The 15893-nt window shown below is 51.4% G+C and overlaps 5 protein-coding genes across 5 annotated transcripts; 4 read left to right on the forward strand and 1 right to left on the reverse strand.

Annotated features, from left to right (window-relative positions):
- Positions 1-298: 298 nt before the first annotated feature.
- ACET3X_009378 (uncharacterized protein) lies at positions 299-1088 on the forward strand (the record flags this gene model as incomplete). Its single annotated transcript, XM_069455565.1, has 5 exons — positions 299-305; positions 360-547; positions 595-637; positions 712-905; positions 1008-1088. 5 exons carry the CDS (start codon positions 299-301, stop codon positions 1086-1088), a joined length of 513 nt encoding a protein of 170 aa, XP_069303455.1.
- A 2458-nt stretch (positions 1089-3546) lies between these two features.
- On the reverse strand, positions 3547-4198 carry ACET3X_009379 (uncharacterized protein; the record flags this gene model as incomplete). The annotated part of the gene is made up of 3 exons (XM_069455566.1): positions 3547-3963; positions 4033-4118; positions 4171-4198. The coding sequence occupies 3 exons, from the start codon at positions 4196-4198 to the stop codon at positions 3547-3549; spliced, it is 531 nt and encodes a 176-aa protein (XP_069303456.1).
- Positions 4199-6124: 1926 nt separating this feature from the next.
- Positions 6125-7817, forward strand: ACET3X_009380 (uncharacterized protein; the record flags this gene model as incomplete). Its single annotated transcript, XM_069455569.1, has 3 exons — positions 6125-7110; positions 7156-7653; positions 7814-7817. 3 exons carry the CDS (start codon positions 6125-6127, stop codon positions 7815-7817), a joined length of 1488 nt encoding a protein of 495 aa, XP_069303457.1.
- Positions 7818-8987: 1170 nt separating this feature from the next.
- Positions 8988-10804, forward strand: ACET3X_009381 (uncharacterized protein; the record flags this gene model as incomplete). Its single annotated transcript, XM_069455570.1, has 5 exons — positions 8988-9191; positions 9239-9394; positions 9446-9788; positions 9844-10396; positions 10447-10804. 5 exons carry the CDS (start codon positions 8988-8990, stop codon positions 10802-10804), a joined length of 1614 nt encoding a protein of 537 aa, XP_069303458.1.
- A 2137-nt stretch (positions 10805-12941) lies between these two features.
- On the forward strand, positions 12942-14532 carry ACET3X_009382 (uncharacterized protein; the record flags this gene model as incomplete). The annotated part of the gene is made up of 2 exons (XM_069455571.1): positions 12942-13064; positions 13120-14532. 2 exons carry the CDS (start codon positions 12942-12944, stop codon positions 14530-14532), a joined length of 1536 nt encoding a protein of 511 aa, XP_069303459.1.
- Positions 14533-15893: the final 1361 nt, after the last annotated feature.

The following is a 15893-nucleotide window of genomic DNA, read 5'->3' on the forward strand; positions in this document are numbered from 1 at the left end:
GAGTGCAGGATTGTTTGTCGTCGTCTCAGTGCGGAGGGTGAGGCATCGCATAGGTAACGCGAAGCCACAGGGCTGGCCTAGCGCAATTGCCAAGAGTTGCGGCCACTAGCCACCAATCGCCCCACGCGTCGCTGTTTCACCTACGCGTTCCACGTCCCCTCAGCCTCGTCTCACAGCTATCGCATGTTGCAATTCCCATGCGTGACGTCGTTACGCGTATCGACACACCCCTCTGAGGCTATTACGCTTTGAGTGGCGCTCCTTCCTCCTCACGCAGCTCTGTCGCTACCCCGCCATTATGAGGAGTACCGACCCCGCCACAATGCACTCGTAACCACGACCAGACTAACAGTCTCTAGCGGTGCTGCAAAGGGTCAAGTCGGCATCCGTCACAGTCGACGGCCAACTGGTCTCCTCCATCGGCAAGGGATTGCTCGTCCTTGCTGCCATTTCCAAGGACGACACTGAGAAAGATGTCGAGGCCATGGCTAGCAAGATACTAAAGGCCAAGCTCTGGGACGATGAATCCAAAGACCCGCCAGGCCGTGTATGCTGTCAGACCTGCCTCTTTTGATTTGGGACTGATCCGTCAAGTGGAAATGCGGCGTGGCCGACATCCATGGCGAAGTTTTGTGTGGTATGTTGGAATGCCGAAACTGTCCTGGGTTGCAGTGGTGATGCTACGGAAAAGGGCATGCTAAGAAGCTACAGTCTCCCAATTCACCCTGTTGGCCTCGATGAATAAAGGAAACAAACCTTCCTTCCACCAATCCGCAAGCGGCGAAAAAGCCGAGACACTGTATCGAGCCTTCTACAAGAAGGTCGGAGCGCTGTATGAGCCCGACAAGGTCAAAGACGGCGTCTTCGCAGCTATGATGGACGTCGCTTTGGTTAATGATGGGCCGGTACGTTTAGACCACACCTCTCTAGACAGCCAAGTATGACTTGAGCATTGCGTTTCTTGAGCATGTGCCGCAGTGCCTACGCGTACTAACAGAGATGACTAGGTCACCATTCAGATCGATACCAACCCGCCGAAGGTGGATGATGCAACTCCAGGCAGCTCGGGTCCCAACGCAACCAAATAAATAACGAACGACGCCAATGACCACAGGTAGCATGTGACAACGTACTCATAGATCCGACTTCCTCGTAGTCAACAACACGACCGCGACTATGCGTAAATTCCAGATACCCGTGGAGCGCCTTGAGTAGAGTTCAATACGATCAGCATTCGAGATCACCTCCCTGCACCCACCACCAGCACAATATGACACACCACACCACAAGTATACGTCCAGCATCTAACATGGTCACCGACATGACGAATATGAAGAGCGAACCCAACATCGCTCGCCCCAGTAAAAAGCCAATCAATTCTTGCGGAGCAGCTTTCCAAGGTTTCTCGGAATGATGCTCCGTTCTTTCACTGTCTCCATCGGGAGACATGGTCAAGCAGCCACAACACACAGCGCCAAGTAAATACGAACATCGTGTACGCATGTTGCCCGCTATAGCTGCTCGACTCTACAAAACGGCCGCTTATGTCAGATCTGCCGGCTGGACGGCTCGGGTGTAACCTCACCTTCGAAACAGGGGTTGACAGTATTCTGACACATGGTGCTTTGTTAGCCGACATGCAGTTGGGTTACACCTTGCATACGCCCGGCATCACGGCAATCAACAAATTCCGCGAATGATGCCACAACCTGCCGCTGGACTGAATACCTGTGCCACTTCGGGTAGCGAACGCGAAGGGGTGAGCTCGTTGATGGAATACAGAGTTGCTCCTCAACGACTATTTCATAGGAGGAAAATTGGTGATTCGTTGCCACTCCCGTTCGAGCTCATTGTACAGCTGTCCAGGCCAACAAATTCTCCGAGACCAACAATACCAAGGCTATCATCTTCCTTCAGTGACCGATATTTTTCGGAGCCGACAACAGTGCCACTGAAGCTAGAGCCTTCTGATCGACGCCACGAGTCTAAAATATGATGCTTCCAAATGATATCTGCATCTCGATTAGACAACTGGGCGTTTGCCTCTAATGAGAGTGCATACGACACATAGGATCGTCTGAAACATATCCTTCCTCAACTCGCCAGTATCGTTGCTGACGGTTGTACGGACGCATGAATAGGTCGTGAGCAGTATGGTCTTCGCCTTCACCCGGGAAGTAGGTCGCGGCCACAATATCCTTGATACCTTGTCTTACGCCTCGGCGGCTTCATGGCTTATTCTGCGCAAGAAGCTCGATACACGCATACGACGGTGGGCTGCCTGATTCAGTGCCCCCTAACCACTATCTCCGCCCCTGCTTTGTAATGCACTCACTCTTCACCGGATGCATGGCGCTCTTTGACAGACCAGCTTCTGGTACACTCATAGTCTTGCGCATTCCTCTCTTCAGTCACATACAATAGTTGCTCCGTCCAGCTCTCGGTGCTTCTTCCTGCTTCGTCTTCACCAGATTCTTTTGCGCGCTTCTTAATGAATGACACTGCGATGGATCTTGCATATCGACACCGACACAGGATGCTGTGACATGTATGACCGACGTTTACCCATATCCGGACCATCCCTCCTCTTTCTATAGCGTCTACGCAAACATGGACATCATCGCACTTGAACAGGCTGGGGGTTTTCAACAGGCCACGTTGGTGTCGCATCGATCATGCGCAGCCTTTCGCTATGTTCCAGCAATATATTTGATCCTCGCAGGTCGTTTCGGATGGATCCCGCTCTCTAAACACTTCTGACAGGCCCGTGAGGCGTTCGATCTTGGTCTATCCCAATACATCAACACACTCCCACCTCTGGCCTTCCCAAACATCATCCATACTCCTAGAGCTGCGCGTTGTTCGAGTTTCGTGTCGGATTCGGGGCGTTGCGTAAACTGCACAATACTGGAAGGCAGTATCTCATCACTGCGTCTGGGGCTGCTGTAGGTATGGTGCAAGATTGATGTGCCCAAGTAGATTGGAACTATTGCGGGCTCGCAACAGACCTTTATGTGAGTTTCTATCACTCAAACTCATAACACCGATAGAAGCATGCTCCCGACGACCATTTGCCCGATTTGGGTTGCAACATGCGAGGCTTAGTGTATCGCGCCGCATACCGCGGCAGATGTAAACAAATTTCATTCGCTTACTGAGCATCAAGATGGGAAGTTATCCTCATTAATTAACAAACGATTTGATATTGAACCTGCCATCTATCTGGTCGGTTCACCTGGTGTCCTGGGCACATACTGCGGAAACCTCCCATTTGCTAGTTGGTTATCCGGTACTTCCCATGGCCTGACTCTCATCCAGTTGGCTTTCACGCTGTACAATGGAAAAATCGAACACCACCCCTATAGTCACCTAGGTAGAGTACTGCTATATAAGAGAAGATTAATTATTCTCTATAGTTACCTAGTAGAGTGCCTAATTTTTCCCTTGAAGAGCGTGCTTAAGTGAATCTATTGTCACTACCGCGACCAATTTCTTCATTCTCAACCTTCTTCTTTGGCTTAGCCAATCTCCTATCGACTACAGTAACTACTCCACAATCATCCAACTCTTGTTCTCCGCTCTCGTTCTCCTTAACTCGTCGAACAGTCGCAGCTGTTCCTTCTTCTGCTCCGCCTCTAGCTCCAGCATCTTCATCTCCTCGAACCTGTCTTTGACAAACACAACTTTGTACTCTTCTAGATGTCCACACACATTACACGACAGCACGCCGTTCTGTACAGACTCACCATCCTTGCAGTCCGGCCACTCCCAGAAATAATTGCAGTCCCAGCAAGCGAGGCCTAAACATTCGGGGTTGTCGCGTGGTGTGACGATCACGTCAGCGCATTCTGCGTCATAGGCAGGTGTGGTGCATGTTTGGCATGGGCCGTTGGGAGAGGCTAGTGTATCGGGGGTGTTGGAGTGGGTGCAGTGGCAGACCCAGTCGCGGAGGGGAGTGGCGGACTGTGAGGTGTCAGTGCTCTGTTACATCTTCATAGGAAGTGATGTTTGATTATGGGAAGAGTGACTCACGTCTTGGACTGTTGACGCAGATTGCTCAGCGGCGAGATGCTGAGCTTGTTGATCAGATAGGCTCGGGAGCGCTAGGATTCCTTCTTCTTTCGTATAGTTAGTACGAAAGTAGCCGGTGCTATCGGACCATATACATACTTTTGATGATGTCTATGTGGCTTGCCATTGTTTCCGTTTTGCTAGTTGGAGTATTGCTCTCAGCGCATGGTCAGGAAGCACTATAAGTACTCTCAATGTGAATGGGCTACGGATTTGCTGGCAAGATTTGACTACAGGCAGGTGGAAGGATGGAGATCATGTTAGGAATGTTTCGGACATATGTTTGCACTTATTTGAAAGAGATCTATAGTGTGATCATGATGTTTCGGGTTCTCTGTATACATGCATATATTTAGAGTGGTTTGATACTATCTGGCATAACTTCCCTTCCATCTCGTTCTTTACCAAATCTACGACCAACAACATGACTATCCTATCCATTAGTAAGTTACTCTATTTCCTTCTCTCGCTGAAGGAGAGCAGCTCATACTAAACCATGTCCAGAGCAAGAAATTCTCGCGTTGCCCAGCGGGCTTATAGATCGTGCATTATCAGATGTACGTAACGCTGTAAAAGGTGTCTATACAAAAGACCCCAAACAATGCGGTTGGATCTGTCCACTTGGCTCTCATTACATCACCCCTGGTTTCACCCGCATCCCAGGTATTCTACGTCATTGTGGACATCCAGATTGTCCACCTGCGACGCATGTTTCTTGGACTGCCGCTCTGCAGCCTGACACCTCGTTTGATGTTCAAATTACGAATAGAGATGACCCTAATTGTGCTGGTTGGGTGTGTTTCTTCTGTAATGTCTTTACCACACGGCCTGCCATCGACCTTCACTCGACTTGGCGTCTGATATGTACAACGTGCGCGAGAGTAGAGGGGTCGGAAGTTGTGTTCGTGAAGAAAATCCGGGTGGTTGACGACGCTGCCACATAAAGGGCGTTTTGCGTGTAGTTGATTGCTACCGGGCTTTCTTCCGCGCCGGCTATTGATGTTGTACTTTGGTGGGCGACATAGTCACAATAGATTCTCGTGTCGATAACCTTGCAAAGCTTTGCGCTCTCGGAGAGATTTCCGCCTTCCTCTTCACATGCTCATTGCTTTTGTGTGTCAAATGATATTCCAAATCATGGCGCCGGTTTAAGATCCGGTCCTTGTTCGAACAGTCCTAGCGTAGTCCACGGCCCGCGTGGCGTCGCGCTCGAGATGAATCCTATGTCTCCTGGTGTCGCGGGCAACCTCTCGAAAGGGTGATTTGGCAGGATCGCTGGTGTTGTTTTGGCGCTCCTTGAAACATGCGAAAATCAATTGGACGAAAGCAGAGTGCTGGTGGTTGGCACATGTTGGTGTTCTGGCTGACCCACTTAACTCTGATGACGCACCATGACCCACTTCCCTCAGTGGTTCGGCTCGTCTCCTTTCCACGCCGGAGCTTTGCAAGTCGGCGTTCAAACAAACAATAGCGACAGTGGTCACAACGCGTTTACATAGTTGGCATCCCGGAAGGTGCGGCTCTCGTGTTGGTACTAGCCATGTGGGGAAATAGTCGCGGCGGGTATCGTTCGGCCCTGCATATACATTTCATCAGAATGGTATAGCGTCAAACCACCTTCGATCTGACATTTATCGCACCACATTATTCCTTCGTAACCTTCTCAATGCCACGAAAATACTAACAGAGACATTCATTGATGCGGATTGAAACTGGCCGTCGCGGCCTGGGTGCTTCCCTCGTTGAATGCGCACCTTTGGCTTTCTTACTACCATGTGCTGTTGCCGATGGGTGGCGGGCGTGGCCTCTGCTCGCGATCTGGATCGGAGGGTATGCTGCTAGACGGAGTCATGAAGATCGCCAGCTCACAACGGACTGCGCCATGTCTGGAATTCTGTACGCTTGGCTGGCAAGAGAGGACTTGACTGCGACAGCATTGAAGAGTTGGAATATTTGGAGAGGTTGGAGCCATAGTGCTGAAAGGACGCCTGTCATATATGCCGTCTCCAGTGTCGCATTACCGCTTATCATACCCGCATTCTTCCTATGGCGAATGTCTGTCAGTAACAAGAACGTAACTGCGACCCAGCTCGATACCAACCGGTCGAGTTCTCAAATAGAGACACCAAAGCCGAAGATCTTCCCTTGCAAGACGACGCATGCTCGTATCTTCCCCAAGCGCCATGGCTTCGCATACTCGTACCTCCAATGTGGATTTCCCATCGTTCCGAGCGGAATGAAGAACAGTGGGATAGAGTCTCCGGGTGGGAAAGACCAAACTTTGGGTAGCTGGTGGCTACGCGTCAGAGCAGAGGACTATTTGGAGCGAGGCGATGGCGCTTCCGGTTTCTACGGGAAGTTGAGGACGTACTTGAGGGCTCAACATGTCGAAGACTCCGAATGGGAATATGCCTACCTGGTGACGGCACCGCGTTTCTTCGGCTACTCATTCAATCCGGTCTCGTTCTGGTACATCTACGACCACGAGCATGAGCTCAAGAAGATGCTACTCGAAGTCAACAACACGTTCGGCGAAAGGCGCATGTATCTGCTTGACGGATCGAGCCCTTCCAGCCCGCCACGCACGTCAGATTCTGAGCACACGTGTGGGTCGGAAGTCCAGGGATCGCAGTTACCCATGGAAACGAAATCTAAGTTTACTGATGTCTGGATGAAGGACTTCCATGTTTCACCGTTCAACTCTAGAAAAGGTTCATATGCGCTCAAGGCACAAAACCCTTTTCCGTCCGTGGATTGGGAGAAACCTATGATCGATAACACGATCACACTCAAATCTTCCAAGGACCACGGGAAGCTTGTAGCACGCCTTTACTCCACCGGAAAGGCTATCGATCCTGACCAGCTGGGCCTCTTCGGAACTATGCGGTTCATTCTCAGCTGGTGGTGGGTTGGCTTTGTCACATTCCCGCGCATTATTAGGGAAGCTTTCAAGCTCTTCTTCAAGAGAAAACTGCATGTATGGTTCCGACCAGAGGTCTTGACGTCGAGCGTTGGCCGGCTACCCACATCCGCTGAGATGTAAGTACGATGACATCCATGAACGAACGCGGCTGACATCCTAAGCACACTTTACAAAGTGTTCAGAGACTACCTGCATCGGCTCGTAGAGGAAGCAGAAGTAGACTTTGACATCACGTTCAAAGCCTCGATACCTGACGTTCCCACTGAGATGGTTTGCTCGACACATGTACCAGGTCAAACCCGGCCCAGGAAGAATATGGAGATCCGGGTGCTTACACCAGCATTCTATTCCAGGCTGGTCCACTACACGTACACTTCCGAGGCCATCGATCGTGAATGTGTCTTCACCGATGAACGAAATAGGACTTTGTGGATGTGTCGTCCGCAGCTTCTACCCCTGTTGCTTTCAGAGCGCTCATCAATACGTCTCGAAGAGAAGGATGCGCTATCAATCCGGGGGAGTTACCTTGACGAGCTGAGGTGGTTGTTGTTGAAGAAGTTGAGGTCTCCGCCAGCTGACCCTGCATATGCAGTAACGCCGCAAAGCTCCGCAGTGAACGTCGATGACATCCGCGCCAGACCATTCTCCGAGTTGGATAGGTATGTCAGGGGGTTCTTTGGGCAACAGGACGCTTGTGAGTACCGAAGGACAGTTACGAAGCTATTTCTAGCACACCGGTTTTGTTTCGGATTTCCGGAAATAGTCGGCTTGGTGGATTTGGCGATCAGGGTTGTGCTGTGCTATGCTGCTACACAACAGGTGAGGAGCTGGAGTGGATCATCGGCGGGCTTGTTTTCAGCCAAATGCTTGGAAAATATGGTAATGGGAAGGGACTGGTCTGCATACTCTGGTGCACTTGGAGTAGACCAATTGAATTGGTGGTTGTTGGTAAAGGGCGCCCTGTCGGTATGTTCATGCCACGCGTATGAGTCGCTGAAGGGCTACAGCTAGGCATCCAGCTCGTACATCTCCTCTCAAATATTATTGTTACCGTCAGAGCACTGGTATATCACCCGTAAGAGTGGTAATGATCATTGGTATGCGACGCCGTCACAGCCATGTACCGGGATCGTCTTCGCCGCCGAGCGAAGCTTATCCGAACTATTTCAGACGCAACGATTACAATTCTCACGTGTTTCCGAGCGAAAGTCATCAAAACGGCGAATATGTTAGCCCGTGAAAGCGTAGATCAACAGCGGTTCTGGCCTTTTCCGGATATGATCAACCGAGGTTAACCTCGTGCGACGCTAGCGACACGCGACCCCAGGTTTTAGCATGCGTCTTCACATGCACAAGAGACGAGAGCAAGGTAGGAACATCAGCATGTGAAGCTGCAGGCGGTCGCGTGCCATTGTGTAACGTGTCTCTAGATTATCGAGATGGGTTTACGAGAGGGATTAATGATGAAGATGCAGCTGTGTCTGTAACGAGATGGCATTCTCACCAAGCAATTGGCAAACGTCATCCCCGTCACGGTTCCGCTGGCCCCATCCCCACCCGATCTACGCCAGTCATACTTTCAGAACGCCAATTCCCCTTGGGCCGAGGGCAACTCAAACAACGCTCCAGCATGACTGCCACGCTAGATCTTCTTGCCAGCTTCCTCGGATGCTACTGTCGGGCCAATGGTGCGCTCAGCCGGTTGTCTCCGAGCTCTTGGGCTAAGAGGTCTGGAGAGCTGGGGTTGTGCTAACCTCGATGGCGGGAGACGCTGATGCTACACTTATAAGCTTGGCTTCCCAGGTTTCTGGCACGGTAAACCGAGGCTAGAGTTTGTGGTGTCATTACCAGTCATTCATCAAAAGAAAGGTTTGCCTCTTGTTTCTTACTCACATCTTTATACCTACCAGCCGGACCAGAGGAGTCCAGCCTTTTTGTACCTAGTTGACACAAGTTTCGTACATTATTACCAACAACTCAAAGTCTGATCGCGATGGCGAACATTGACGCTGAGGACGCGCAGTTCCAGAAGGAGGTTCAAGAGGTCAAGCAATGGTGGACAGACTCAAGATGGAGGTTCACTAGAAGACCATTCACGGCAGAGGAAATCGTGTCAAAGAGAGGCAATCTCAAGATTACCTACCCCAGTAATCACCAGTCGAAGAAGCTTTGGGAAATCGTTGAAGGCCGCTTCAAGGTACGTTAGTCTTCTACGATGCAGGACTGCGATCTAACGGTATACAGAACAACGATGTCAGCTTTACATACGGATGTCTCGATCCCGTCATGGTCACACAGATGGCGAAGTATTTGGACACTGTCTACGTGTCTGGATGGCAAGCTTCGTCAACAGCTTCATCAACCGACGAGCCAGGCCCTGATCTAGCAGATTACCCCTACGTGAGTCCAGTTCTTGAATACCGATGAGAGGGAGAAAGCTGACAGGCCTAGACAACTGTACCGAACAAAGTCGGCCATCTCTTCATGGCACAGCTGTTCCACGACCGAAAGCAACGTGAAGAGCGCCTGACGACTGCAAAAGCCGACCGCGCGAAAGTCGCAAACGTTGATTATCTACGACCGATCATCGCGGATGCAGACACCGGACACGGAGGCCTCACGGCTATCATGAAGCTCACCAAGCTTTTCATCGAGAAGGGCGCGGCTGGTATACATATTGAGGATCAAGCACCAGGAACGAAGAAGTGTGGCCACATGGCTGGAAAGGTCTTGGTACCTATTAGCGAGCACATCAACCGTCTCGTCGCTATAAGGGCACAGGCAGACATTATGGGTAAGATTACACATACCAAACATTGATTGCGAACGCAGCTCACATTGTTACATAGGAACCGACCTACTTGCCGTTGCCAGAACCGACTCAGAAGCCGCTACCCTGATCACGTCAACCATCGACCCTCGCGACCACCATTACATCCTAGGCTGCACAAACCCCGCCCTTCAGCCGCTGGGTGAGCTTATGTATGCCGCAGAACAGGCTGGCAAGACTGGCGCGGAGCTCCAGGCAATCGAAGATGCATGGACCAAGGAAGCCAACATGAAGCTGTACCACGAGGCAGTGATTGACACGATAAATGCTGGTGTACATGTAGACAAGCAAAGCATGATCAAGGAGTTTATGGAGAAGAGCAAGGGCAAGAGCAACTCAGAGGCACGCGCTATCGCCGCAGGTCTGACTGGCGTTGATGTGTACTTCAACTGGGACGCTGCAAGGACCAGAGAGGGTTACTACAGATACCAAGGTGGTTGCGAATGCGCTATCAACCGCGCTATTGCATATGCGCCCTACTGCGATATGATTTGGATGGAGTCGAAGCTGCCTGATTTTGCGCAAGCGAAACAGTTCGCTGACGGTGTCCATGCCGTATGGCCTGAGCAGAAGTATGTTCCTCCCCTCCTGTTTCCATCGTACATGCTAACACCATTAATAGACTGGCGTACAACCTCTCCCCCTCTTTCAACTGGAAAGCCGCCATGCCACGTGACGAGCAGGAAACCTACATCCAGCGCCTGGCCAAGCTGGGTTACTGCTGGCAGTTCATCACGCTCGCTGGTCTGCATCAAAGCGCTCTTATGGCCGACACATTCTCCAAGGCGTACGCTAAGCAGGGCATGCGGGCGTATGGCGAGATCATTCAGGAACCAGAAGCAGAGAACAAGGTCGACGTGCTTACGCATCAGAAATGGAGTGGAGCAAACTACGTCGACAATCTTTTGAAGATGGTGTCGGGAGGTGTGAGTTCGACGGCGGCTATGGGCAAGGGTGTTACGGAAGATCAGTTTAAGTGAAGGTCCGTGGAGATTCGTTGATGAGAAGAGCGTTTTACGTATTCAAAGTCCAAAGGAATTCACGCCGCAATCGAACCTTCTTTGTTTGCTCTCAATTTGTGAGGCACATCCGATGAGATTAGTCTCTTACCTTCATAATAACCCTCACTTTTCGCATATGCAAACAAAGGATCGTCAACTCTTTCCCCTGAAGGGTATCTATGGTTTTAGATGATGAGTCCAGGAAAGAGTGAAACCTGTATCCTGAAGAGTAGAGTTTGGGACATTATATGTAAGCAGCTTGACGCTTTCACCACGAGCTTCGATAACGTTATGTGACTAGCATTAGGCCCGATCGGGCAAGGAAGATCAGGGCAAGCAAACTCGTAGCACATGTTCGCATGCACCATCTCAAAATGCCTGTGCGAGCGGTATGCCATTCCTTCCTCCGCAGCTTCTAGGCCCTCTCATTTCCTAGTTGATGTTCGTGATCCCGCGTACTGCACTGAAGATGCAATATTTTCCTCTGGAGTCAGGTATCCTGCACCCACATAACCGTCGTATCAGAGTCTATCAATATCTCCCTATCGCGCGTCTACCCAGTTGATCGGTCTATACCTAGCCAATTGCGTGCTCATATTGGTCATTGCAGCCGACGTCATTTTTCCGATAGACTCCACTGCTATCAATGTATTAAGGTGTCCAGCTATCCATGGCATAACGAAGGAACACTTCCAAGGTTGTTGGGTCGGAAAAATGGGTTCGAGAGTTGGTAGGATACTGGAGAGTATGAATGCGGCGTGGCTAAGAGTGAAGATGATGGAATGACTTCTCTCATGTCGTCAACCAGCGGGGAGAGAATCTGACTTTCTATGCGCGGAAGAAGTAGTCTGGCTGAGTTCATCTTCTGATGTCCTTCTCAGACATTTGTTCCTGGGTCTAAATTTCCATTCTCAATCAACAATTGTACGCCAGGGCACGCTCTAGTATGTCCATCTTTCCCCCAAGCTTTCTACCCTTGTGCCTGTAGGTGCAGCATGCTTTATAGGTAAAACTGCATTGTAGCCTACAGCCCTAATGTCAAGTACTCCGATCGAAGCGTCAGTAGTTTGATTCAAGAGATTTTTAGCATTCTACCTTCTCCTCTCCCGTTGCTGCTGTTTATCACTTCCAAGATTGTCAATGCCATGTGCAACAACCATAAGGTCTTGGGTACCTTCCCAAGCCGCCATGGTGCCGCCAAGAGGACAACATGGTGCTCTGAGATATATATGCCGCTTACTCCCCGCTGCCGGACATTATCTTCATTCCTGTCAATTGTCTTCGAAGCGTCTTCGTGATGTGGTTTTTTCCTCTTGAGTTTGTTTGGGTGGAAGAGCGATGAGGTGCTCTTGTGTCATGAGGAACCAGCTGCTCCGTGCGCCACCAGCTGAAGCCGCTTTTTTCCAGGGACCTCGGCGGCCGTGTGCCGTGCTTTCGGCCATCGACAAAGACATGCGCTTCTACAACACATGACCTGCCCCGATCGCACGACATGGAGTTCCTGAAGGAAGAGGCGACAAGACGAAGCCGATGAGAGCCTTTGGATGTTCCACGATACACAATCGCTTCTAGGGGGCCAGAGAGTGGCGTTTGCGCGCTCCTACAGCCGGGCATGGCCACCTTCCTAAAGAGCACCCATCCGGCCTTCTTGGCGGGAAGAAGCTTGCCTCCCCCGACGTCTACCCACATCAGCAGACTCTCCAATCGAGCCGCAGTAGTCTCGCATCTGGGCGCCACTATCAAGTACGCCCAGGCGCTGCCCAGACCTTCTACCAGAATGAAGCAGGCATTGGCGCAGCTTGTCTTTACCAGCTGCTGGATCAAGCATGAACTGTGGAGACGCCGTTGGCGAATGATAAGAGATGGCTGATATTGGATCGCTTGGCGTACGGGGCAACGACTGCGAGTGTACGCGATTGCTGCAGAATTGCACGCGATAGCTGCACTATCGGGTTAGGAAACAGGTCTATGGGATCTGTGCCTGGTTACACACGCACGACCGGTCGATCAGAGCAGCAGACATGTATAAATTCTGCAATCCGCACTCCAGCTGGAAGACACAGCCGCAGCTTGCTTCTACCATCTCGATCGCCAGAGATAGAACAGCTTTGTCAATATGAAGGTTACTCTCGGTCTTGCAGCCCTCGCCGTTGGCGCCTCGGCCATCCCTACCGAGCTCAGGGCGCGCCAGGATGGCCACAACTCCAAGCCATGCCCCAAGAAGCCCTTGGTTACCACTGTATGCAGCTTCAGCTCTCCATGGTTGCGTTGGACATGTGCTGATGAATTTTTAGGATGCTCTTGAGAAGGACATCACCATCAAGAAATTGATGAGTGGTGCTCAGCAGCTTGAGGACTTTGCCTACAGCTACCCAGCCCGTAACAGGATCATGGGAGGACAGGCTCACAACGATACTGTCAAATGGTTGAAGAAGGAGCTCGAGTCTACTTCGTACTACGATGTTACCCTCCAGCCCTTCTCCAACTACGTCATGTTGAACGGCACTCTCAACGCATTCACCATCGACGGACGTCCGATCAACTCCACCATCCTTGAGTACTCTGCCTCGACACCAGGTCTCGTTACCGCGCCCATCGTCCCCGTCAACAACCTCGGTTGCGAGGCGTCTGATTTCCCTGCCGAGGTATCTGGTGCCATTGCGCTCATCTCGCGTGGTAGCTGTGAATTCGGATTGAAGTCCGCTCTTGCTGGAAGCGCTGGAGCCCTAGGTGCTATCATCTACAACAACGTTCCAGGCACAATCAGCGCCACTCTTGGCCCCCCTCCCCGCCCTGAGGGTGACTACGTTGCAAGTGTGACTCTCTCTTTGGAGGAGGGTCAGGCTCTCGTTGCCCAGATCGCTGGCGGTGCTACCGTTACCGGTACATTGGATGTTTTGACCGTTGTCGAAGTCATCACCACCAACAATGTTCTGGCCACCAGCAAGTGTGGTGACAAGAACAACCAGCTCTGGCTCGGTGCTCACACCGACTCCGTTGGCGCTGGTCCTGGTATCAACGACGACGGCTCCGGAACTGTTGCTATCCTGAACGTCGCCAAGTCCCTTGCCAAGTACAACGTCAACAACGCTGTTAGCTTCGGTTTCTGGTCTGGCGAGGAGTCTGGTCTTCTCGGCTCTACCTTCTTCGTTGAAAGCTTGTCTCCCGAGGCAGCTCTTGACATTCGCGCTTACCTCAACTTCGACATGATTGCGTCTCCCAACTACGTTCACCAGATCTACGACGGTGACGGCAGTGCTTACGGTCTGAGCGGCCCAGCTGGAAGTGCCGATATCGAGGCCTTCTTCGAGGGATACTTTGAGGATCTCAACATCCCTAGCAACGCGACCGAATTCAACGGCCGTTCCGACTACGGTCCTTTCCTTGACGCCAACATCCCCGCTGGAGGTACAACCACCGGTGCCGATGAGGTCAAGACGGTCGAGGAGCAGGCTATCTGGGGTGGCGTTGCAGGAGAGATCCTCGACCAGAACTACCACCAGGCTGCTGACAACGTCACCAACCTTAACCAGGACGCTTGGCTGCTACACTCCCGCGGTATTGCTGCCGCTGTTGCCCATTACGCTACCTCTTGGGAAGGAATTCCCGAACGCGTGCTTGCCAACGGCACTGCGAAGAGGAGCGTTCGCGAGCCTGTCGTCCGAAAGGGCGCCAAGGGCGGAAAGGTCATTCTCAAGCTTTTGTAAGCTTGGAATGATTGCACTTTGTAAATAGTGAATGATGATGATACCGATGACCAAATGAATCACATATTCTGATCACACAAATTGACTTTTCTTGATGATGATGTATGATGTAGTGATACTAGCTCGCCTAGCTTTCTAGGCACTACCTTGTTGTTGCGCTGAGCTTATTCCCTTCTCAGCCGCCATTTCGGCGTATTCCATACGCGAACTCTGCACAGCCCCATGTGAATCGGCTAAGCGGCTCGCGAAAGCTCCTCACTGCGACCCCGCGGCTGAGCGCACGCGTGTGGAAATGAGGCTTATTACGATCAGCTGAAGTGCAGATAATGGAGCGCCTGTCTGGGTACATGTATCCCAAAGGGGACGCGTTCGCGCCGTGGTTGAGGATCCTTTGAAAAGAACAACAACAACAACAGCTGATAGCACTTTGTTCTGCGCGCCACAGAACATTTTCACCTTACGATCGGAATCGAAGACAAAAGAGGCAACCTTCTACCAATCTTGAACAAGTCACTTGCTCAATAATCTGAGGTCATCAATCGTTCTGGGAGTTGTTTGGGCGTCGACGTGCCAAAACAAAGGGTTGCCTGAACGAGGCTGTGCGAGCCGCAACGCCTTTCAAATTACCGCTTCCAAGACTTTAAACACATCAGGCGCGCAGATATTTGACCTCTGTTTGCTTCACCTCTCGCGCTTCATACGTTGCAGCCAAACCCGTTGATTTTTTTTTAAAAAAAAAAGAAGAGAAACGAGCAAGATCGCAGCCATGGACACCACATCGCATGCATACGAGGCCTTTCCCACCTTTGATACATATTCCGCCCCCACCACGCCACAACACGATCACGACGCACCGATGCCCACGGCTTCAGAAATCACAGCGACACCATCTGAACCCTTCTCCCTGCAATATGAAGGGCCCCTCTACACAGAAATAAACATTCCCCTTCCCCACATCTCAGCACCGCCATCAACCTCGTCCGCATCACCATGCCCATCTACATCCACCGCGTCACATACATCAACCACGGCCGCCGCCGAGAAACAACGAGGACGCTCGCGAACCCTCTCTTCGCTCTCACCTTTCCGACACCGCTCCTCTTCCTGTGTTTCCAATCCTACCTCTTCACCCGCATCTCCCACTCTTTCTTCTTCTTCGTACAGGAACAGTGAGGAATGGCCGCGGATCCGACGAGACATTGTAAAGTCGCGTGAAGTCAATGCGATGATGAATCTACGGCATCAGAATAAGAGGGGCAGGAGTGGGACGATTGATGCGCTGGCTGTGGTTCCTGCTGTGCTGGTGCTGAGTGCGGAGTTGTTTACGCCGGAGGAGGAGGGGAGCAGGGGGAGTAGGGAGG

This window comes from Alternaria dauci, chromosome 9, assembly GCF_042100115.1.
Source record: "Alternaria dauci strain A2016 chromosome 9, whole genome shotgun sequence".
NCBI lineage: Eukaryota > Fungi > Ascomycota > Dothideomycetes > Pleosporales > Pleosporaceae > Alternaria > Alternaria dauci.